The sequence below is a fragment of the Cavia porcellus genome, unplaced genomic scaffold (assembly GCF_034190915.1).
Source record: "Cavia porcellus strain 051 isolate PalLab524CR breed Dunkin Hartley unplaced genomic scaffold, mCavPor4.1 scaffold_11, whole genome shotgun sequence".
NCBI classification, from domain to species: domain Eukaryota; kingdom Metazoa; phylum Chordata; class Mammalia; order Rodentia; family Caviidae; genus Cavia; species Cavia porcellus.
The window spans coordinates 58,550,581-58,574,119 of NW_026947494.1; the positions used below are offsets into that span (position 1 = coordinate 58,550,581).

Below are 23,539 nucleotides of genomic sequence, written 5' to 3' on the forward strand. Positions count from 1 at the left end.
TATTTTTATTTTAAAGGTAGTAAAATATAACAAGACAGAAACAAAGCAAATCGAGACAATGCAGTGAAATTGGTACAGAACTTCAGAGCAGGCTACTAGGATAACAGTAATAGGTACCATAGTATATCTCATTATCTTCACAAGAGTTGTCCTTTCAATCAGGTATAGCAAAATCAAACCAAATACAGAACCTTATAAAACCTAACAAAACAGAATATTGAATAAAGCAAAAGCAGTTAATCAAAACAAAGCAAAACAGTGAAAACAGTATTTGTGTTTAAATAGAAGATAGAAGGAAATCCCCCATATTTGCTACATTGCATATGGTCAACCTCCCAAGAGATGCTTAGACCTCTGGCCCCTGGTCAACATAATCAACCCAACAATACAAGCATTTAGTTGCTTTATGTGCCGTAGTTGCTATGAACTCCGACTGTCCTTGACACCATCCAGTTGCTAAGGTTGGGGGAAGATACAGGATGTTTGATTCTCAGCCTGCACGCTGGTAAGCTCATGGGAGACACTGACTTGTTCTTTTCCTGGCTCGCCTGCCGCTTGCTTGTGCCACAGTCGCTTATCAGGGACGAGGGTGTGTTGCTTTTTTGCTCAGCCCTCTAAATTCCAACATGGCTGGATCTCAGGAGATGCAGACTGGTCTCTCCTGGCTTGCCCGCAGCTTGCTCGCGTGGCAGCCACTTTCCAGGATGGAGGGTGTGTTGCTCCATCCTTAAGATTTGTGGGGTGAAACATTTCTGATGATGACAACTTACTTGCTTGTGGCACATTCAAGATAGTGCATCCTTCCTCTCAGTTCTCCAGTTCAGCTGCTTTTGTTGCAGGTACAGGATCTTCTTAAAGTCTTTACACTTGTATTTTGAGTCATCATATTTTCCCCTCACTTGAAACCTTGCCGCCTCATCATGTAATTTTTGGTCTCTACTTTCATCTTCATCCAAAAGTTCAATGCAAGTTCCACAGATTTTCTCTTCAAATAACAACAAAGTCCACCTCCTTTAAGATTTCCTTGATTATCTTTGTAAAACTTGACTTTAAATTCTTCTGTCTGAGGGTCTTTCATAATAATACTAAATGCTGGCATAAGTTGTATTCATCCACTGTAATGTCTGGAGGCAAACCAGACATGTATATGTTAGTTTTTTCTTATTCATTATGAACTCATACTGATTCATTCTTTCTCTTTTCTCCATTTTTCCCAGAATCAGTGGGTTCTGGGGTTTTCTTTGTGGAGGTTCTTCTGTAGTCCTAGTACTGCTGTCTGGGACGTATGTAGTAGCATCATTAGAGAGGCCAAGTAGCCTGATACATAGCAATAAAGTCTCCAGTGATTTCTACTCATAGTGGGTGTCAGCTGGCTTCTGCTCAGAAGAATCCGTTTCTCCACTGGGATCATTTTGGATATCACCATCTTTGGTGTCTGTACAGTTCGTGCATTTGCAACTGCTCATCAAAGTCATCATTTCTACTCAAGTTGTTGCTGCTCATGTTTCTCTACCTAACAGGATTCAGAAGTGCAGAGAGGCCGAGGTGATGACTTTGGGGTCACTGTTAGGTCCAGAGCACAGTAGAGTGCACACACATGCAGTGGCTGACAACCCAGTCAAGGGTGACTTTAGGAAAAGAGTGAGGTGTATTTTATGATACCATGACTATGACTAGTGTACTTGAGATTAATGTATATCATTATCAGTGTTGGGTGTGGTGTTCTCTAGTTTTTTTTTTTTTTTTTTCTGTCTTTTTCCTTTTTATCAGTACCAGGGATCAAACTCACGACCGCATACTTGCAAGGCAGGCACTTATGCAGCTGAGCTAAACCCCCACCCCCCTGTTCTCTAGTTCTATCAGTCAGTTACTAAAAGAGGGATTAAAATCTTTGTGGTCATGAATTTTTTCTCTTTAGACCTATCAATTACTCATGTATATCGAAGCTCTTCTGTGGGACGCATTCATGTGTAACGTGCTTGTTGAATTCCTTATTTTATCGTTAGGAAATATTTCTTTTTATTTCTGCTGATATTCCTTGTCTTTTTCTTCTTTTAACTTTCTGTTTTCTTGTCTTTCTTGAAAGACTCTTTTTCAGATATTGATATATCAGTATCAGCTTTACCATGCTTACAGTTTTCATGATTTTTAAAATCCCCTTTTTAAACCAGTCTTAAATAGTATGTAACTTTTTGTGGTACTGGGGATTGAATCTAGGGCCCTTGTGCTGAGCTACATGCTTAACACATATTTTTATTTGTTTATTTATTTAGAGACAGGATTTGCTAAGTCACTAAGCTACTCAGACTGGGTCTAAACTTCGGAGTTTTCTTGCCTCAGCCCCCGAAATTTTGGGATTACAGGAATGTGACATCATGCCCTGTTTAACAATTAAATTCTTATTCTTCATTCTTTCCTTCCAGGACTCTCCTTACGTGATTTACCTATACTATATTATAGCTCATTAAAGTTTTGTTCTCGGCTGGGGATTTAGCTTAGTGGCTGAAGTCCTTGCCTAGTAAGTGCAAGGTCATGAGTTCAATCCCTGGTACCAAAAAAAAAAAAAGTTTTATTGCTTTTTTTTAAGTGTTTAGAATTTTACTTGAATAGTTTCTGTTACCATGCCTTCAAGTTCCCTGACTCTGCCTTTGACCATTAAGCCTATTCACTGAATATTTCATTTCAGATTTCTCTTTGGTTGTATATACACTTTCTGTTCCTTTGTTAAATTATCCCCCTTTGTTTATTCTGTAATTCTTTTTTTCTTTTTTAGTTTTTTTGAGTCAGGGTTTCACTATACAGTTCAGGTTGGCCTTGAGCTCACTTTGTAGCCCAGGCTGGTCTTGACTTGCAGTGATTCTCCTACCTCAGCCTCTGTAATTCCTTTAAATCCTTGAACATATTTATAATTGATTTCTTTCACTTTTTAATTTTTTAATGGTAATATTAATTGAACCCAAAGCCTTTGCACTGAGCTACATCCCCAATCCTTTGTAGCGTTTATTTGGAGACATTCTCACCAAGTCCCAAAATTCTTGAGTTGTCTAAGGATAGTTGTACTAGTACCATGCAAAATGTACAATGTACCGAGGATATTTGGCCATTATGGCCTGATTCTCCTCTCAGAACCTGATCGAGAAGGCTGCTGTAGATTGTTGTCCTTACCTGTAACAGAGGCCCTTCTGTTATATAAGGGGAATGCCTGGGTGTTAACAGTACTTTTGCTTTTGTGAGCTAGAACTCTTTTTCTATGTATGACATCTAGTATCTTCTGCTGTCATCCTTGGAGCAGGGATTCTCTCTCTGTTGGCATGTGTTCACGTAAAACTCAGATTTAGGACAGGGACTCATGAGGTATACTGTTCAGCCAGGCTTGGGAGGGCTCTACACAGCTCCCTTTTCTATAGAATCAGAGTTTTAAAGATTTTCTGCCTCCTTAGCTAAGTTGGCTTACTGTACTGTTTGGCCTGGCCTTACCCTTCTCCTTTCTCTTTCCCCCCACCTTGGTTAGGAAATTGAGTGTAGGCATGGATACATTTGGTACATTTCCCTTTTCTCTAGTAGTGTGGTCTATCACACTTTGACTGTTATCCACTGCTCACAGATAGTTGATGTTTACTACTAAAATTGTTTGTGGTAGTTTTAGATATGTGGGACAAATGTGTGACAGTTGCAGATGGAAATTACAAGATTTATTTTACAAACACGATTTTTGGTCTACAGAGTTCCTGGTATGAAATTAGTGATTAATATCAATACTTTCTTTAAACAGTTTTAAATTCTTATGAATTATTTACCAGTTAGGTGCAATATGATCTAGCAGTGTTTTAGAATGGATTAATACTTTAAGCTTATCAGCATTTCTCTCAGGATTTTTAATTTAGTAGATGTGGCCTGACCTTTCTGGAGGAGTCAACTTTGTTAATTTTTGAGGAGCTGTTTAAAGAATAATATTTTTTGAAGATAAAAATATGATTATCTGCTGAGCGTGGTGGCTCATGCCTGTAATCCCAGCACTTGGGAGGCTGAGGCAGGAGGATAGTTGCGAGCTCAAGACCAGCCTGGGCTACAAAGTGAGCTCAAGCCAGCCTGAACTGCATAGTGAGACCCTGTCTCAAAAAGACAAAAAACAAAACAAAACAAAACACTGTGGAAAATAGTCTCTCTGCTGAAGGTATAAAACTGATAGGACGTAAAAAAAAAAAAAGATTATCTGTGAATAGTTGTGTGTTGCGTGGTAGAAAGTGGTTTTTTATTTTTTATTTTTTATTTTTAAACGGTGACAAGCAGGGAGTGGTGGTTCATGCCTGTAATCCCAGCACTCCCAGCACTCCCAGCACTCGGGAGGCTGAGGTGGGAGGATCCTTGTGAATTCGAGACCAGCCTGGGCTACAAAGTGAGCTCAAGGCCAGCCTGAACTGCATAGTGAGACCCCGGCTCAAAAAAAAAAACCAAAAAAAAAAAAAAAAAAAGGTGACAAAGTTTCATATTTATTGTAATCCCAGCACTCAGGAGGCAGAGGCAGCAGCATTGTGTGTAAGTTCAAGACCAGTCTGGGTTGCAAAGTGAGCTCAAGGCCAGCCCGAACTGCATTGCGAGACTCTTGTCTCACAAAGACAAAAAAAAAAAAGTAGGAGAAAAAAGACTATGTGGTAGGGGGGTTGGGCCAGGTAAAAGTAGAAAAAAAGAGATAAAAATGGGCTACTATGAAGTGACACTATCATGGCAGAAATTTTTATGAAGAAAAAGCATAGAAATGAAAGGCATCCTATTAATTAGAAGATGTTAAAGATATAGCGGGTTTTAAAAATATGTATAAGGCTACACTAGCTTTTCTTCATTTTTATTTTTTATTTTTAATTAAAAAGATTTTTTTATTCCTATCCCCTCCCTCCAATCAATCAATCTATCTATCTATTTGGTCTTTTTGAGATAGGGTCTCACTATGCAGTTCAGGCTGGCCTTGAACTCACTTTGAAGTCCAGGCTGGCCTGGAACTCAGCAATACTCCTGACTCAGCCTCCCGAGTGCTGGGATTATAGGCATGTGCCACCACACCTGGGTTACATCCTCTTTTTTTTGTTACCAGGGATTGAACTCATCACCTTCTCTTACCAGGCAGGCGCTTGTACTGCTGAGTTGGCCCTTCATCCATATTTTTAGAGAGCTAAAGCTTTAAGTGTGTTAACTATGACAAAGATACATCATTTAGAAGAGAATAGTATGTTTTTGTAAGTTTCATTTTAATATTTACTAATTAAACTTTACTTGATTAATGAGAGAGTACTTTTTGTTGTTAACAGAATAAATTTAAACGTGAAGAAAAAACAAATGGGTGGAGAATAGACAAAGCATTCCGTAAGTATTAAAGACTCCCTTTACAAAGTATTTAGAGAGGCTAACCCATGACCATTTTTTTTTGTCTTTGGTATATTTCAGGTTTATTTTATTTTGCTTTGAAACAGAGTCTTGCTGTGTAGTTCAGACTGTACTTGAACTCACTGTGCAGCTCTTGGTGCTCTTTCTGCCTCAGCCTCCCAAGTGCTGGGATCACAGGTGTGCCCCACAATGTCCAGTTAAATTTGTTTTGTCCTTATAATAATATAGTAAGAATAAGAATGGAAATATTTTTGTTGTTTAAAAATACAGTTTTGGTAGTTACTACAAATCTAATGGTAAGGGATTAATCAAAATATGTGGAAGCAGGTAAACAGAGTTCTAAGTCCAAAAGTTTGTAAAAAGACTGATGATTATATTTCTAAATGATTCTTTATTCTGAAGGAACCTACAGTCAAGGAATTGTTTCTGGAAGAGAATTTTATAGATGGTTCCCTCCAGTAATTAACCAGTCATTCAGTCAACATCACTGCCCACATGCTGTGTGCTGGTTGCTATGTTAGGTATTGAGGTTATAGTGATAAACAGGGCAGAGGAGAATCCTGCCTTTAGAGCCTTAGGTATAAATGGATGGGGGAAATTGCTCAGCATAATAGTTTCAAAAGTAATTGATTTGTGAGAAAAAGGAAAAAGAAAGCGTTGTTAGGGACTGGATATTTAGATTGGGTCATTCAGGAAGTTTTGTCTGGAGTGGTAACATTTGAATACACCTGATTTGGAGAGATGATAGGTGCTTTTTAGCTTCTAATATTTTTGTTAAAATTAACGTTATTTTCTCTCATGAGTTAATAAAAAGCATTGAGATATCATTAAAGAAAAATAATCAAGGGGCTGGGATTTAGCTCAGCAGCATAAGTGCCTGCCTTGCAAGCGCATGGTCTTGAGTTCGATCCCTGGTACTGATTAAAAAAAAAAAAATCAAATTTACTATTTAAAGTAGTTCTTGTATTTCTTGGAAGATACACATTTTTTGTGGATATGGAATTATCAACAGTTCATAATAAATGTACCCTATATCCATTTAGCCATAAAATTAGTTCATAAAAATTAAGCAAACTTTCTTAATTGCAATTAGGCATAATGCGAATTTGATTGTGTTTTACAGTGCACAGTGCTGGGAATTGCATGTACTGGGCAGGCATTCTACTTTTGAGCCATACCCCTAGGCCCATAATACTAATTTTAGACAAAAATTCATGTATGGATATGCCGAACTTATATTTTGAAGCATGTACATTTATCTTATGTAAGTAAACACTATGGTAGATAAAAGAGTTCTACGCCTAGTGTTGTATTGGGTCCTTAGGGAAACCACTTTCAGGAATGGCTCACGGAATGTCTAGACTATTTGTACATGGAGAAGCTTTCATTAGGTTTAATGTATTATAATCAGAAAATAATTCATACATCTGTATACTTATAATTTTTTGATGATTTTGGTGGCTTTTAGTGAGAAAATTAAAAATAAAACATATAAGACTTTTTGAAACTTAAATTTTAAACTTTCTTCTTCTTTTTTTCTGGTTTATTTTTTTATTTTGAAACAGGATCTCATTGTGCAGTTCAGCCTGGCCTTGAACTATGTAGCTCAAGCTGGCTTTGAACTTGTGGCCATCCTTCTTTATCACTGTCTTGAATGCTGGTTTTACAGGCATGTGCCACCAGACTTGGCTTGTGTAGAGATCTTTTTAAATTTTTTTAAACAGTAACAAAGCTTATTTGAAAAGATACAAGTGAAGAAGGAGGGAGAAACTGGCTCCAAAGAGCCAGAGTAGGCCAAGTAGAAGAGGAATAAACCAAGATAAAAGTATATCCTGGAAGACACAGGGCAGACTGCTGTGAGAAAAGCCATGATAGCCTCATAGAGAGATTGTTGATGGATTCTTTGAGTGCTAGCTACCTCTATGTTTTACAGAATCACTAGGTTAAAGCTGAGTCCACAAGAAAATAGGACCTTCAGGTTTGATTTTCTTGGGACTTTTTGTTTTTTGTTTTTTGAAGTACACACTTGTGTTTTTAAGGCTTTCTTGTAATCTTTCTGTACATTCACCATAATTTAGATGTGAAGTTTAGGGAAGTATTTGACTCCTGTGATGGATTCATTTCTACTTTTTTACTGATTGCTTTCTGATATATACTGTTCAAGAGTACTTGGTAGGAATGTTCCTTGTTGCACTAAACTGACTACTTTACATTTACTTCCTACTTTACTGATATTTGGAAATAGTTATGATAAAGAGGGGGCGTATGATAGCAGATAGATATTTTGAGAACTTCTTAGTCACCTTCACTTTCATTTTATTTTGCAATGGTGAGGATTTACTAAGGGTCTTGTGCCTGCTAAGCAAATGCGCAGTCAGTGAGCACACTGGCTCCAGACCTTACCCCCTTTGGTGCTGGCGATGTAACCCAGGGATATGTACTTAGGCCTATGCTGCACTGCTGAGCTGTGCTTCCAGTCCTCCTTGCCATGCCTAATGATCAATTTATATTTACACACACTTGAGAGTGTAGTTTGAATTTTGACAAAGAATATTTTTTGTAACCACCAAGACAAACCATATGTGGAACATTTTCATCACTGGAGAAGATTGTTGTTTTTCTTTCCAGTCATCAAATTTTATCCTGCTTCAAGGCAATCACTATTTTCCTTTAAATCACTGTAGAACACTGTAGAATGTTGAACATCTTAACCAATGCACTTACATAGAATGTACTCTCTTGTGTCTGATTTCTTTTACTTGATGTGTTTTCAGGACTTCACCTGTTTTTTGCTTGTTATTAGTGAACTCCCCCACCTCTAAACTAGTTCCCATTTATTGCTGTTTAGTGTTCTGTTGTATGCTTGTTTATCCATTGTCTTGCATTTATTTTTATTTACTTATTTGTCTTTTTGAGACAGGGTCTCGCTATGCAGTTCAGGCTGGCCTGGAGCTCACTTTATAGTCCAGGCTGGTCTTGAAATCACAATGATCCTCCTGCCTTAGCCTCCCAAGTGCTGGGATTATAGGGATGAGCCACCACGCCCGGCTCTCATTGTCTTGCTTTTTTTTTTATCGGTACCAGGGATTGAACTCACGACTGCCTGCTTGCAAGGCAGGTGCTTATGCCGCTGAGCTAAATCCCCAGCCCCTGTCTTGCTTTTAAATAGGACCATATCCTTCTAATGTCATGAAACTTTAAAAATTAGAAAGTTCTTTTCCTTTTTTGGAAACAGAAACTTGAAGGTTCTTTTTCTTTTTTTTTTAAACAGAGGAAAAACGCCCTTTTGACTTCGATTTTTTTGCTCATTTGCTCCAGAAAGTTCTTGTGGAAGAAGAGAAAAAAAAACAAAAGTCGGCTAAAAATCAAGGTGTAAAGAAGAAATCCTCCAAACCACAGAAAAACGTAAAAGGTATTAACTTTACAAGGAAATTTGTGATTTTACTCAGCAGTAGAAGACATATCGTCTACTACTTGGACTTGGGAACTGAGAATCATGTGTAGTTCAGGTGGAGATCAGAGGAGCCTTGAAGTTGGGGGAATTAGTGCTTCTTCACTTTACCAGTTACTGGGGCCAAAACAGCAATACCCTTTTCAATTACGTAATTGATGTGGCTGCTATTTGCCATTGTTTTAGTAAATAGGCATTTGTATAACTGATGAAAGAGCATGAGCATGTTGCTGTCATGCCATACTTATAATAAGTAATTTTGTTTGTTATCATTTTCTTTGTAAAACAAATCTAGTATCAAATTCTGTTTTTTTTTTTTTTTTTTTAAATACGGAATGCAAATATTTTGCAGTTAGGACCAGCTTGTCTTTGAGCACAACTTGCTTCTGAAGGTTAATGTTGACTCATGTCAGGTAGAAACTTTGTTCATATATAGGCATTTCTATTTTTAGTCTTATTATTTTTTCTTTTTTTTTGAGACAGGGTATTAGTACGTAGTTCAGACTGGCCTTGAGCTCACAAGCTGGCCTCAAAACTTGTGGCTTTCCTCTATCTTAGCCTCCTGAGTACTGGGATTACAGGTGTGCACCACCATGCCTGGTTATTTCTGTCATCTCGTAATTTAAAGAATCTTGGAACCACAGGGAGCCTTATATGTTAGTTCATATCTGTTTCTCATTTGTTTCTGTCACTGGGAGATGGTTCCAGAAATCCTAAGTCACTTTTTACTAAAGTCTTCCTGTTGGTGGTGGTAGCAGCAGGACCCGAACCTGGGACTGAGCACCCGTGCTGTAAGTCCCTAAGATCACTACTATCTTTGATTATTCACCAACAAGGCTCAGAGAGGCACATGACAAAATTTCACCCTCCCCAGAGGCAGACAGTTAAGGATGAGCCATGTTTACAGACAGCCTCAGCACAGTGAGCAGTCCTTAGCAGTTGGAGCAGTGGACACCTTTCTAAGACCACTGTCCCAGAGGTGGACCCAGGGGCAGCCTCCACTGCAGCCTTTCAAAAGAAAGCAGTCCTTGTATACCCCTGTATTATCTTTTCTGCTCAAATCCAGACTAAAATTTCTTTAATTTCTAGAGCATAGTACTTGTATCTTTTAAAAAGTAGTATTGATAACTGTAGTTATTTTATTATCTTTCAGTCAATTTTTTCTTTTACGTACTACACCTAGCCTTAGGAGGTTAAAATATATTAGTTCTTGTGATTATCACCTTTACAGGGAGTAGCATGAGTAATTCACTGTAATCTTATTTAGTGTAAGAATTTGAAAGAGATTATTATAACTCAGAACTTAGACATTTCTGGTTGGTATTCTGTCAATAAATCAAATGAGTCTCAGTTTTAAAATAATAATATTTTGATTCATTTTGGACCTAAATAAACAATATTATTAGGCCAGAGATTTAGCTCAGTGTCATAAGCACCTGCCTGGCAAGTGTGAGATCATGAGTTTGATCCATGGTACAAAAAAAGAAAAGAAAAAGCAAAACACACACACACCCACCCACACACACACCCCTCCCCCACAATGTTAAATTGTAATATCTTTTGAGATGGTATATGTTTAGAGTTGTCTGATCAGTCAAAGCTGTGAAGTTTAGCTTGCTTTTTGCTTTGAATGCTATCTTAAGTATATTTTGTGCAACTCTAACAGAATGCCTGAGATTATATAATTTATAAAGAAAAGAAATTTATTTCTTATAGTTCTGGAGGCTGGGGAGTCCAAGGTCAAGGCATCTGTCATCTGGTTTCTTTTTTTTTTTTTTTTTTGTACTGGAGATCAAACTCATGACTTCATGCTTGCCAGGCAGACACTTAAGCCACTGAGCTAAATCCCTAGCCCCGATCTGTCATTTTCTCTCTCTCGTTTTTTTTTTTTTTGGGGGGGGGTACCGGGGATTGAACTCATGACTGTGCGCTTGCAAGGGATGTGCTTATGCTGCTGAGCTAAATCCCCAGCCTGATCTGTCATCTCTTGAGGGTCTTCTTGTATCATCATATGGTGACAGGGCAAAGAGAAAGGCTACAAGAGAGCTGAACTCACCCTTTCATAATTACAGGCTTATTTTCACTATTAGGGCCCGCTTCTTAGAACCATGGTTCCGAGCACATACTGTACTAGTGATCTTTCTCTCAGTTCTTACCTGCAAAGATTTTTATATCATGAATATATTGTAACTTATTTAATTACTCTCTATTTTACATTTTTTGTAATTTTTTCCTCATAGAAATCTTTTTTTACAAATCATATTTATAGAGTATAACTTTGAGTATTTTTCTTTACCTTTAACAATTTTTCTATAGGTTGTTCACATATTTATGACCAGTTTTCTTCTTCTTAGTGAAAGAAGTTACGAGTGAAGTTGTGCATGATGATCCTGATGAATGTGTCAGTACTAAAATTTCAGACATAGAAGGATCTCAAAGGGACTCTGAGACATATGCAGAAAACGACTCTGTGACTTTATCAGGGCAGGATGCAGAAGCTGTATTAGAACAAGACCAAAATCAAACAAAAAGCAGAAAAAAGAAGAACCAGGATGGAGCAGATGAGCACAAAGTACAAAGTCTCTCAGGAAATGCTGTTGTTCAGTCAGGTTCTTCTGAAAGAGGAAAGCATAACAGTAAGTTTCTTGTATATCTTAATAGCCTCCATATTACTAAGGCACAAATAACAGTGTAATGTCTAGAGAATACTTTCCTTGTAGATAGTAGCAATTAATAGTTATTAATTGGTTCTGTATCCATAGTACTATATTAAAAGCTTTTATTTTTGAATTAAAAAAGAAAAATTTATAGGAAAAACATTAAAGCCAGGCATGATGATACTTGCCTGTAATTCCAGAACTCTAGAAGGCTGAGGCCGGAAGATTGTAAATTGCAGCGCCCAGTCTGGGTAATTCAGCGATTTAATGAGACTGACTCAAATTTTAAAGAAGTTCTAGAGATTTAGTGAGAAGACTCTGGGTTCAATCTCAGTAAGACAAAAACCAACCAACCAACCAAACAAACAAAAAATCAAGGAGATTTTCTTTCAAATAAGTTTCTAAGATGTTCTACATCCTTCCCATTAACAGTGATTGGTAATCACATAAATATAATTAAATGTATGTTCATGTTTGTTAGTAGATCACAGGTTTTCATGGTTTACCTTTCTAAAGCCATAGTGTGTTGCTTAATATCTTTTTTTTTTTTTTTTTGTACCAGGGATCAAACTCATGACTGTGTGCTTGCAAGGCAGGCATTTATGCCACTGAGTTAAATCCCCAGCCCTTAATATCTTTTAAAAGCGCTAGTGGAGTAAGAATTTCTTTCATTTTTCTTTTTTTTTCCTACCTGTCGCCTTTTTTTGTGATACTGAAGATTGAGCCCTAACCTTTTTTATATACTAAGCTACATCCTCAGTCCTTTTTCTGTTTTCTATTTTGAGATTGGATCTTGCTAAGTCACTAAGTGGCCAACGCTGGGTTTGAACTTGAATCCTTCTGTCTCAGCTTCCCAGAGAGCTGAAATTTGTACCAACACTCTAGCCTTCTTTTTAACTCATAATGCAAATGCATGTATTTATATATAGGAGTTGCTAAGAGATGAAGGCTAATGGTTTAGCAGAGTCTTGGTCTTTAGTTGTTTTTCTTAAAAGTTCATGTGTATAAAAGAAGCTAATAGGCTGAGATGTGATTCAAGGTTAGAGTACTTGCTTAGCATTGACATGGCCCTTGGATTCAATCCCTAGCACAAAAAGAGAAAAGAGAGAAAGGAAAAAGAGATAATCAGTTAAAAAAAAAAAAAAAAAAAAAAAAAGACATGGTAGTAGCAGAGCAGAAAAGCCTTTCTATAGAATTTCATTTTCTTGTAATTCACCTTCATCAATCTGATTTTAATAAATTTGTCTTGATAGTTAAAGTACTAAGCTTTGTTTATTTGTGCAGTACTGAGGATTAACCCATAGCCATCTCACTGAGTTATGTTCCCTGTGCACAGCCTCTAACCCTTGAGTGAGTGCTTGAATTTGTAATCTTCCTCCCTCAACCTCTTAGAGTTCTGGAATTATAGTTCTACCACCATTCTACCACCATGCTTTAGCAGTATGATTAATAAGCATCATGATTTTATGATCTTTTGTGTCTTACTTGTATAGGAGATACTATAAATAAGGCAGAGTAGCTTGATTCAGAAATTGTTTTATACTTCATCTTAGTCAAAAGGCTAAGAAGTGATAGAAATCAGATTTTAGAGATCAGGCTTTGTCTTTATTTCTAAGTGGGATAGTGGGTAAGTCACTCTAGGTCTCAACTCAGATTGCTCTTCTCTGACGGGTGAATATTAATAACTTTGAGACTGGATATTCAGTGTATCTGACAGATTTAAAAGTTTCTACCACCTAGTGCTTAGTAAATAGTAGCTGTTAGCATATTATTATTATACTTCTGAAGGAGCAGAAGGATAGCTAGGATCACTTTTAGTTTCCTGATTAGACACACAAGAATTCAGTATGTTGAGGCAGGAGGATCGCTTTGAGTTCAATGCCAACTTAAGCTAGGTAGTGAGACCTTGTCTGAAAAAATGAAACAAAAAATTGAAATATTGAATGGATTAATGTTTTATAGAAAGAGACAGTATTGTATTTAAGTTCCTTTTGCTTTAAACAATTAAATGTTTCTGCTGTCATTTTTTAGGATAACATGCATTTTGTATTTCTAGATAAATGTCAATCTTTAAGGCCTGAGGTGAATGAAAATGAATGCAGTAAGGAACACAAACTCTCTTGCACGCAGAACCTGGATGATAGTGTGGATGTAGTCTTCAGTAAAAGAGCAGAGGAGAGAAAGGACTCCATCCTTTTGCCAAGGTATTTTCCATGTATTTATTGGTTTTATCTATAATACTTCATCTTGTATTGGTTACTGAGAGTACTGAAATCTCTAAGTGTAAGTGTAAATGTGCATTTCTCATTGTAGTTCTGTTTTTTTTTTTTTTTTTTTTTTGTAACCAAGGATCAAACTCACAATCTTGTGCTTGCCAGGCAGGCACTTATCCTGCTGAGCTAGATCCCCAGCCCTGTAATTGTATGTTTTTACTTTTTTTGTTTTGAACTTCTCAGTAGGTGTGCACATACATAAAGTTGCGTCTTTTGGCAAAATATCCTTTATCACTGTTTACTGTCCTCTGGTATTGCTTTTTTTCTGGTAACCACTTGGTTAGTGTTTACATGTGTTTATCGTTTTGTACAAAGAGTTTCTTTTCTCTCTCTCTTTTTTTTCTTTTGTGGTACTAGGAATGAAACTCAGGGTTTCTTGTATGCCTAGTGAGTGTTCAGCTCATGAGCTACAGCCCTAGCCCTTTACTTGTTTTTTATTATGGTAAAGGTTCTATGATATCTGTCCTCTTTAAAAAAATGTAAGTGTATAGTGTATTAATTCTAAGTGAGTAGTCCTGTATAGCAGGTCTCTGGGACTTTTTCCTCTTGTAGAAACTATATGCATTGGATTTCCCATTTTCTTCTTGCCTCAGCACCTGGAAAGGAATTTTCATATAACCATCTAGCTTTTTGTGTCTGTGAATTTGAGTACAATAAGATATCTCGTGTAAGTGAAACATGTAGTGTTGTATTTTATGTAATGTCCCAGGGTTCATCATGATACAGCATAGGCAGAACTTATTTATTTTTGTCATATCATATTTTTTTGTGTGCTAATGATCAAACCGAGGACCTTTAACATACTACACGGGTACTGTGTTACTGAACTAAATCTCCAGCTGAGAATTTCACTTTTATGGCTGAATAATATTCTGTTGCATGTACATACAGTGTCTCATTTTTGTTGTGTAACTCAGTGGGTGAGTGAGTGTTTTGTTTTCATCTCTTGGCTGTTGTCTTATGTTGTGGTGAGCATTGAGTTGCAGGTATCTTTTTGAGATGGTGATTTTTTTGGTGTTTTGAGATAGGGTTTCACTATGCAGTTCAGGCTGGTCTTGAACTCACTTTCTAGCCTAGGCTGGCCTCAAACTCAAAACAATCCTCTTGCCTCAGCCTTCCAAATGCTGGGATTTCAGGCATGCACCACCACACCCAGCATCCTGATTTCAGTTTTTGAGGGAGTAAATACCCAAGTATGGGATTGCTAGGTCATATGGTAGTTCTGTTTTAAGTTTTGAAGAATCTTCTTACTTGTTCCAGTAACTAGTACACTTTATGTTCTCATCAGCAGTTTATAAAGGGTGTAATTCTTCACATCCTTGCTGAGACATTTTAGGTCTTGATAATTGATACTCTGGCAGGTAGGAGGTGCTGTGTTATTGTTGTTTTGATTTGTATTTTCTTGATGATTGGTGATGTGGAGCACTTTTTCATATCCTGATTAGCTACTACATATCTTCTTGGTACAATTGCCTATTAAATCCTTTGTCCATTTTTATTTATATTATTTATTTAAAGGAACTTTTCTTCTTTTGGAACTGGGGACTGAACTCATGACCTCATGCTTGCTGGGCAGGTGCTTGTGCTGCTGAGCTAAATCCCCATCCCAATTTTTGGTTTTTTGAGACAGGGTCTCACTCTAATTCAGGTTGGCTTTGAACTTACTGTGTAGTCCAGGCTGGCCTTGAACTTGCAGCAGTCTTCCTGCCTCAACCTCTCAACTGCAGAAATTACAGCTGTGTGTCACCATGCCGAACACTTTGTCTATTTTTAAACTGGGTTATTTTCTTCTTTGACTATTGAGTTGTAAGTTTCACTTAAATATTTTGGATATTAACCCTTTATCAGGAATATGGCCTACAAATGTTTTTTGTCATATATAGGCAGCCTTTTTATTATTGTTTTCTTTGCTCTGCAGAATTGTTTTAGTTTGATATAGTTCCACTTGTTTAATTTCGCCTTTGTTGCTGTGCTTTTAAGGGTTACAACTAAGAAGTTGCTAAAGCAGTGTTGCAAAACTTTTCCCATGTTTTCTCCCCATGTTTTCTTTTAGAGATTCTAAATTTTCCAGTCTTAACTTTAAAATTTTTAATCCCTTTTAATCAGGTTGACTTTTTATATGGCATAAATTAAAGGTCCAGGTTCTTTTTTTTTTTTTTTTTTTTTTATTTTTTGAGTTTGGTCATACTATGTAAGTAGGCTGGCCTTGAACTCACTGTGTAGCCCTGGTTGGCCTCAAATTCATGCCAATCCTCCTACCTCAGCCACCTGAGTGCTGGGATTACAGATATGCTCCACCGTGTCTGCTGTGTTCATTCTTTTGCCTGTGGGTATCCACTTTTCCTAGCAACTTTGTTGGAGAGACTGCCCTTTTCCCATTGTGTAGTGTGACTCCTTTATCAAACATTTGCCTATAAATGTGAGAGATTATTTCTTTTCTCTTTGGTCTTCTTGAGACAGGGTCTTGCAGTGTAGTTCAGGCTGGCCTTAAACTCATTTTGTAGCTCAGGCTGGCCTTGAACTCACAGCAATCCTCCTGCCTCAGCCTTCCAAGTGTTGGAATCACAGGCACACACCATCATGCCCATCTGTGGAATTATTTCTGGATTTACTGTTCCATTTCACAGATTAATATGTCTGCCTTTATGCCTCTGCTGTGCTATAGTTTTGTAATATGTTTTGAGATGAAGAAATGTGAGGCTTCCAGCTTTTTTTCTTTTCTTTTAGTTTTAATTTTAATTTTAATTTTGATTTACTCTGCTTGAGGTTCTCTGCCCTTCTTGAATCTGTGATGTGAGTTCCTTTCATTATGCTTGGAAAATTGTTGGCCATTCTTTCTTTGTTTCTTCCTTTTTTTCTTTCTAGATATATAAATGTTTATACCTATATCATAAAATTTGCTGTATTAGCTCTTTTTAAGCATTGATTTAGGGGCATTGATTACATTTACAGTTTTGTGTACAGTTACTCTATTTTTAACACCCCCCTACCCCCAGATAGGGGCTGGGGATTTAGCTCAGCAGCATAAGCGCCTGCCTTGCAAGCAGGCAGTCGTGAGTTTGATCCCTGGTACCGATAAAAATGAAAAAGACAAAAAAAAAAAAAATTGCCAGATAGCCAGATGTGGTAGCATATGCTTGTAATTCTAGCATTTTGAGAGGCTGAAGCAGGGAGATTTCAAGTTAAAGTCCAACACCTTATTGACATAGCAAGAGCCTTTCTCAAAAATAATGTTTTTTTTTTTTTTTTTTGTATTGGTGATCGAACTCATGACTTGCATGTGCCAGGCAAGTGCTTGTGTCACTGAGCTAAATCCCAGGCCCTCAAAAATAATGTTGCTTACAAAGACCCCAATACTGCTCCCCAAAAGAATCACATATACAAGTTAAGGTATAAATGGTAAAGTCAGTTATGAAGAAGAAATATATTAAGATGTATCCTAAAACTAGACTAATGAAAGTAGCATGATAGAATTGATTCTATGGAATTGAACATCTAGTCTAAGAGAAGACATATAGGGATCCAGTATATGACCAAGATAATAACTTATTTTTGGGTACCAGGGATTGAATCCAGAGTCTCTTTGCACTATGCCCTGAGCTAGCTCTACCCCCTCACTTTTTTTCTCAATTTTTTGAGACAGTCTCACTATATAGTTCAGGTTGGTCTTGAACTCACTATGTGCCTCAATCTCCCAAGTGCTGGGATTATATTGAATCACCCTCCCCCACCCCGTTTTTAGACTGAGTCTTAACTAAAGTTGGCTCAGTGACTCATGTTGGCTATGAACTTGATCCTCCTGCTTCAGCCTCCCCCGGTGTGCTGGTATTACAGATGTACTGCCACTATGCCCAGTTGAGATGGCTTTAGAATTCAGTGGGCGAAGATTAACTATTCATTAGATGGTGCTGAGGTATGAAAAAGATAATATCAGATCACTGTTTTACCCTATCCATTAACTTTCTGATGGATTAAAGACCATAAAAAAGATCTTAAAAGCCTTTAGAAGCATATAAGAAAATATCATTATCATGTCAAAGATTTCTTAAAATAGGTAGAAAAATTAAATAGAAGCTCCATAAAAAAGTAAAAAGCAAGCTGCTGATAGGAAAGTTTTATGTTTAATACCATACCCATAAAAATAGAGAACTCTTATTGATATATCAGAAAAAGACAAACAGTACAAAAAATGAGGAAGAAAAAAGTACAACTAAATGTGAACGTGTGTTGAAACAGTGCTATTTAGTATGTGGCTGTCGGTTGTATTGTTGATTAATGTGGCATATATTATACCATAGTACCATGCACTGCAAAGACTGCCTAGATGCAAATTAATTAGTTAATGAGTTTATTTGTTAATTGGTACTGGGAACCAGGCTCAGGACTTTGCACTTGCAGGTAGGCATAGTGCTGCTGAGCTATACCCTGGATCCCCTAGATGAAATTTTAATGAAAACTAATTTCAAAATATTATTGCTACTTAACACATTCATTTGCTTCGTGAACCCCATTGAACTAGTAGTTGTTCATTTAGAATCTTCTTGAATAGTTTTCTATTTTTGATTTGAAGACTTGTTGAGCACAGACAGATTATGGCTGCTGCTGTGTATGAAGGTACAAGTGGTCATAACATGATGGAGGGAGGATCATAGTAAAGCCAGTGTAACTGCTTTTATCATTTTCCAAAGTCTTGATTCATTTTATGTATTAAAATAAATCTTTTAAAAAGTATGAAGATAGTATTGACGCATTTCCATTTCCTTAGTCATCAACGTGGTAATATACCAGCAACAAACAAGTCGTCTGAATCCAGCCCTTCAGCTTTGTCTCTGCCAGAAGCTGGGGTCACAGCACTGTGTGAGGTGAATCCTGCCAAGCAGAGTTGTACAAAAGAAAGAGATGTTGACCAAAAGGGTGAATCACTGTAGGTATTTTACATGGTAGGATTTATTTATTTTCAAAATTTTGATGAAATTCTTAATACATTTTCTTTGGTGGTAGTGGTGGTGGTGGTGGTATTAGGGATTAATTTTGATAAGGTTCTTAAAACTTTTTTTGTTTTGGTGGTGGTCCTGGGGATTAAACTCAGAACTTCATGTGTGCTAGCTTAGCACTGTACCACTGAACAACCCATCAGCCCTTGCTAAGTTTTCTTAAGTGATAATGTTACTGTATTTAGGAAATAGAAGGGACCATTAATATATAGATCATTCAATATGTAATTTTTTTTGTTTTATTCTGGTTGGTTTTTTGGGGAGGCATGTGTGTTTGAGACAATGGCTCGCTATACAGTTCAGGCTCACTATGTAGTTTGGGCTGATCTTGAACTCCTAGTGATTCTCCTACCTCAGCTTCCTGTGTGCTAGGATTATAAGTGTGCACCTCCGTACCAGGCTGTGTGTAACTTTAGAAAGCCATGCTTCACCTCAAGATTATAAAATAACCTGCCCATGTTTTTCTATGGTTTCATTGTAATCTTTGATTACTTAGTGTATGCTCTTAGCGCAGTGCTAGGCATGGAGCTAGTCCTAGTTTTCCTATTATCTATAATTTCCCCCATACCATTTAATTTTATCTGAGTAAAAAATGTTGTATATTATATCTTCTCACTGTTTTGAGATACTACTATTAATGTACTAAAATCACATAAGAATTTTGGAATCACTTTCAGTTTTATTTTTTCTCTGTTTATTCATATGTAAGTTTAAGCAAAGTGTTTTAATTACTGATCCTGAATAGTTTATTTTTAACACCTGACTGAACAAGTTAGTCTCTTCTGTTTTCTTTGCTACCTTTGTAGGTAAGAAAGCTTTTAAAGATCTTTCTGATTCTGAGTGGGTTATTTTAGAATGTTTTAAAATTTAATTTGAATATAACTGTATACTAGTTGCAGTGTAAATAATTTTAATCTTTTAGGGAAGCTGATCAAGCCGAAAATGTTAAACCAGTGTTGAGAGGTCGACTCCAGAGACCCAAACCCAACCTGTCAAGGGCAGCTGGGAAGAAGCGAGTTCTTTCACATGGCAAAACAAATGCAGAGAGTGAGAGTTCACATTCAGAAACCTCCACTGAAAAGGTGTGGTAGAAGAGATATTGTGGAAATTAAATTATAAAAATCATCTAAATATTTGAAAATAAAAATATTTAGCTTGTATAAAGTTATAAACTACTGTTACAAGGGTTAAAAAAACAGATAAGAACTTACACAGTAATACTAGATTTGTTATTATCTGTTACATGTGTTGTTTTTTTTTTTTAAGAAGTTAGACATATCGCTTGAGAAACAGTGATAACATTTTGGTTTACTTAAATACAATGTTTATTTAAAATATTTCTTAAACCAGTTATACATTAAATCATACCCACAACTCTTTAATTTAAACATATACATTGTTTTGTTTGCATTGTCAAAAAGAAAGTAATCCCAGCACTAAGGAGGCTGAGACAGGAAGATCACCACAAATTTGAGGCCAGCCTGGGATACTTGGGGACTTCAAGCCCAGCCTAACGTCCATAGCAAGAATTTATGGTGCTCCTCCTGCCTCAGCCTTTTGAGTGCCTCATCATGCCCAGCTTATATATTTATAATTAAAAATTTTTTCTTTGGGTCAAATCTCTTTAAAAAATGTTGGTCAATGTTTTTCTTTTTTATGTGAATACTATATTTTCTTTTTTTATGGTACTGGTGCTTGAACTCAAGTGCCTCATCAATGCTGAGCAGGTGCATAGTGAGACAAGGTCTCACTGTGTATTTCAGGCTGGCCTTGAACTCATGGAGATCCTTCTGCCTTAAGTCTGCCAAGTGCTAGGATTACAGGTGTGTGTCACTATGCTTGGCTCTCATTACATTTTTTTGTAATACAGCACCATAATCTTGTAGGATTTTATTCTGGAAAATTGGAAAATACAATTTGATTTAAAAGTGAATAATTATTGGTAATTTCTTTTTTTTCTTTTTTTTTTTAATCAGTATCGGGGATCGAACTCACGACTGCCTGCTTGCAAGGCAGGTGCTTATGCCGCTGAGCTAAATCCCCATCCCCTATTTGTAATTTCATTATTCAGATGTGGCCAGTTTTTCTATGTTTTATCATTCAGAGTTTTTCTGTTTTTGTGATAACAGGAATCAGACCTAGGACCTTAAACATGCTGGGCAAACTGTACCATTCAGTTATATCCCTCATACCTTCTAGGTTTTCTTTTTCTTTCTTTCTTTTTGCAGTATGGGAGATTTAATCCTAGGTTACGGAACTATAACACCAGCTCTTTTTGTTTTGGACAGGTTCTTGGTAAATTGCTCAGGTTGGGCTTGAACTTGTGATCCTCCTGCTTTAGTCCCCCAAGCAGCTGGGATTACAGGCATGTGTAACTGTGCCTTTTCTCGTGCAAGCTTTCTTTTACACATCTGAGTAGTAGTGTCAGTAAAGATTTATATCTTTTGGTACTTAAAATTTAGTAAATACTTCTTTTGACCTTTTGAAAGCATAATTTTTTTTTTTTGTCTTTTTCTTTTTTATCGGTACCAGGGTTCGAACTCAGGACTGCCTGCTTGCAAGGCAGGCGTTTATGCTGCTGAGCTAAATCCCCAGCCCCGAAAGCATAATTTTTTATAGATATTCTGTCAGTGATGTGTAACTGAATTTCTTTTTATTTTTTTTTTTTTGAGACAGGGTCTCTATGCAGTTCAGGCTGGCCTTGAGCTCACTTTCTAGCCAAGGGTGGTCTCGAACTCCCAACGATCTTCCTGCCTCAGCCTCCCGAGTACTGGATTACAGGCATGCGCCAACACACCTGGCTATAACCATTTCTTTATTACTGAAAAAGTGTCTCTACAGTGTTTGCTATTACACAATGTTCTAATGAACATTCTCAAACCTCAGTCTTTTTCTAGTTACTTAGATAGTCTTCAAATGGATGTTAGCAAGGCTGTTGAGTAATGTGTAAGGAAGTTTGCTGTTTTTTAATATTCTCAGGAGTTTTAGAATGTCTTTTTTTTTTTTTGTACCAGGAATTGAACTCATGACCTTCTACTTGCCAGGCTGGCTCTTTGCTGCTGAACTATATATCCCTGGTCCCTAGAATCTCTCTTAGGAGTACAAAAATTAAGTTTCATTCTTTTAATTCTTATTTGATTATTGCAGTTTGAATTATTTTTGGTGAGATTAAATGCAAAAAATTCATTTTCCAGAATCACATTGAAAAGGATAAAATGAATACATTTGACAGTGGTGGAATGGAGAATGCGGAAAAAGAGAACCCAGAAGCTCAAACTATGTCTAAGTAAGTAATTAAGAAATACTGCAGAAACTGCTAAAAATTATTGCAGTTATTTGTTTTCTATTTAATAAAATCTCAGTTTTCTTTTGAGATAGTGTACTCTTGAGACTGTTTTAAACTGTAAGTGGTGTTGAAACATTGTAACAGCCTCTGTATGCTTGACATTGTGGGCAAGAGTTACAGTATGAGTATACTGATTTAGCAATTACATTGTCCCACCACTTTATCTTTTTTTGGTACTGGAGATTGGATTTACAACCACACATTGCTAGGCAGGTGCTGTGCCACTGAGCTATATCCCCAGCCTCCCTCTACTTTATTAACAAGACAGACTGACTGTGCTTGCCTGCCTGCCTGCCTGCCTGCCTGCCTGCCTGCCTGCCTGCCTTCCTTCCTTCCTTCCTTCCTTCCTTCCTTCCTTCCTTCCAAGTATACCACACTTTTTATTTCAACGTGGTCATTTTTGTGATGGCCGGGAGTTTGGTCTCAAAACAATGTTCCATTTAAGGCTCTTTTATATAGAAATTGCCATCATGACTGATACTTGAACTGTCTTTAGTGTTGCAAGATTCGAATAGTAAATAAAACTTCTACATTGTTTGGTAGTATACATTCAACAAAAAAGCGCAAAAGGCATTAATATTTAAGACACAGGGTAGCAGGAATCAATACTGAGGTACTAAGATAAACTGATGATACAGTTAATGAATGTTAATTGACATTCCTTTCAGAGGATTAAATGCATTACAAAAAAAAATAGTGTTATATCTGTGCTCCCATCTCATAAAAATAGGCTTGCCAAAACAAGTGAGGTACATGAATGTAGAGCACCTCACAGAACTGCAATCAAGTGCAGCTATAAATAATACTGAAAAAATTTTATCTCACCAGTGGCCAATACTGTCTTTATTTTATTTTATTTTATTTAAGGAGAAAAAGGGGTAAAAAAGCAGAAAAAGGGTACAAGTTATACAGAATTTCAGAAAAAAAATAAACAGGAAATCACTAGTTACTGGATTACATATTGTCATCTTAGAAATATTTGTTCAAGTTATAAAATTAAAGCATATAAAGTGGACATTCAAACAGTGAGACTGCAAAAAGTTCTGTTCAATGATCCAACAAAACTCAGTAATTTCATTGTCTTATCTTATACACTTAGTATACATGCAATTATATCGTTAGAGCACTTTTTTTCCTCTCTTTTGTACAGTGACTATTACATATTTTGGGTTTTATTACTCCCACGGTTCTTATTACTTTTTTGGAGTAGAGTAAAACCAAATGTGACATAACAGAACAGAGTCGGTCAAATCAAAAGGGTGGACATAATAGATAATGTAAAAACATAATACAAGGTGATCAACAATGGTTACCATAATGCCTCCCGCTATCTCAAATAGAATTACTTATATCATCAGTTATAATAAAATTGAACAAAACAGTAAAGAACGAAACCAACAAAACCAAAACATGGGAAACATTACAGGTCTTCAAAAGTA

The 23,539-nt window shown here is 36.7% G+C and overlaps 1 protein-coding gene across 10 annotated transcripts in view; it reads left to right on the forward strand.

The window, feature by feature from the left end:
• Positions 1-23,539, forward strand: part of Bdp1 (B double prime 1, subunit of RNA polymerase III transcription initiation factor IIIB) — a 134,905-nt gene that overhangs the window by 44,196 nt on the left and 67,170 nt on the right. For 9 of the 10 annotated variants that reach the window (XR_010050552.1, XR_010050553.1, XM_063258326.1 and 6 more), the window contains 7 exons: positions 5,304-5,358; positions 8,651-8,791; positions 11,185-11,466; positions 13,544-13,691; positions 18,526-18,684; positions 19,677-19,836; positions 21,949-22,040. Coding sequence is in view for 8 of the 10 variants with exons in the window: in XM_063258326.1 (XP_063114396.1) it covers positions 5,304-5,358; positions 8,651-8,791; positions 11,185-11,466; positions 13,544-13,691; positions 18,526-18,684; positions 19,677-19,836; positions 21,949-22,040 (1,037 nt within the window). In the remaining 2 variants the exon portion in view is untranslated. The remainder of the gene's footprint in view (positions 1-5,303; positions 5,359-8,650; positions 8,792-11,184; positions 11,467-13,543; positions 13,692-18,525; positions 18,685-19,676; positions 19,837-21,948; positions 22,041-23,539) is intronic. The other variant, XM_063258324.1, reaches the window with a different exon arrangement.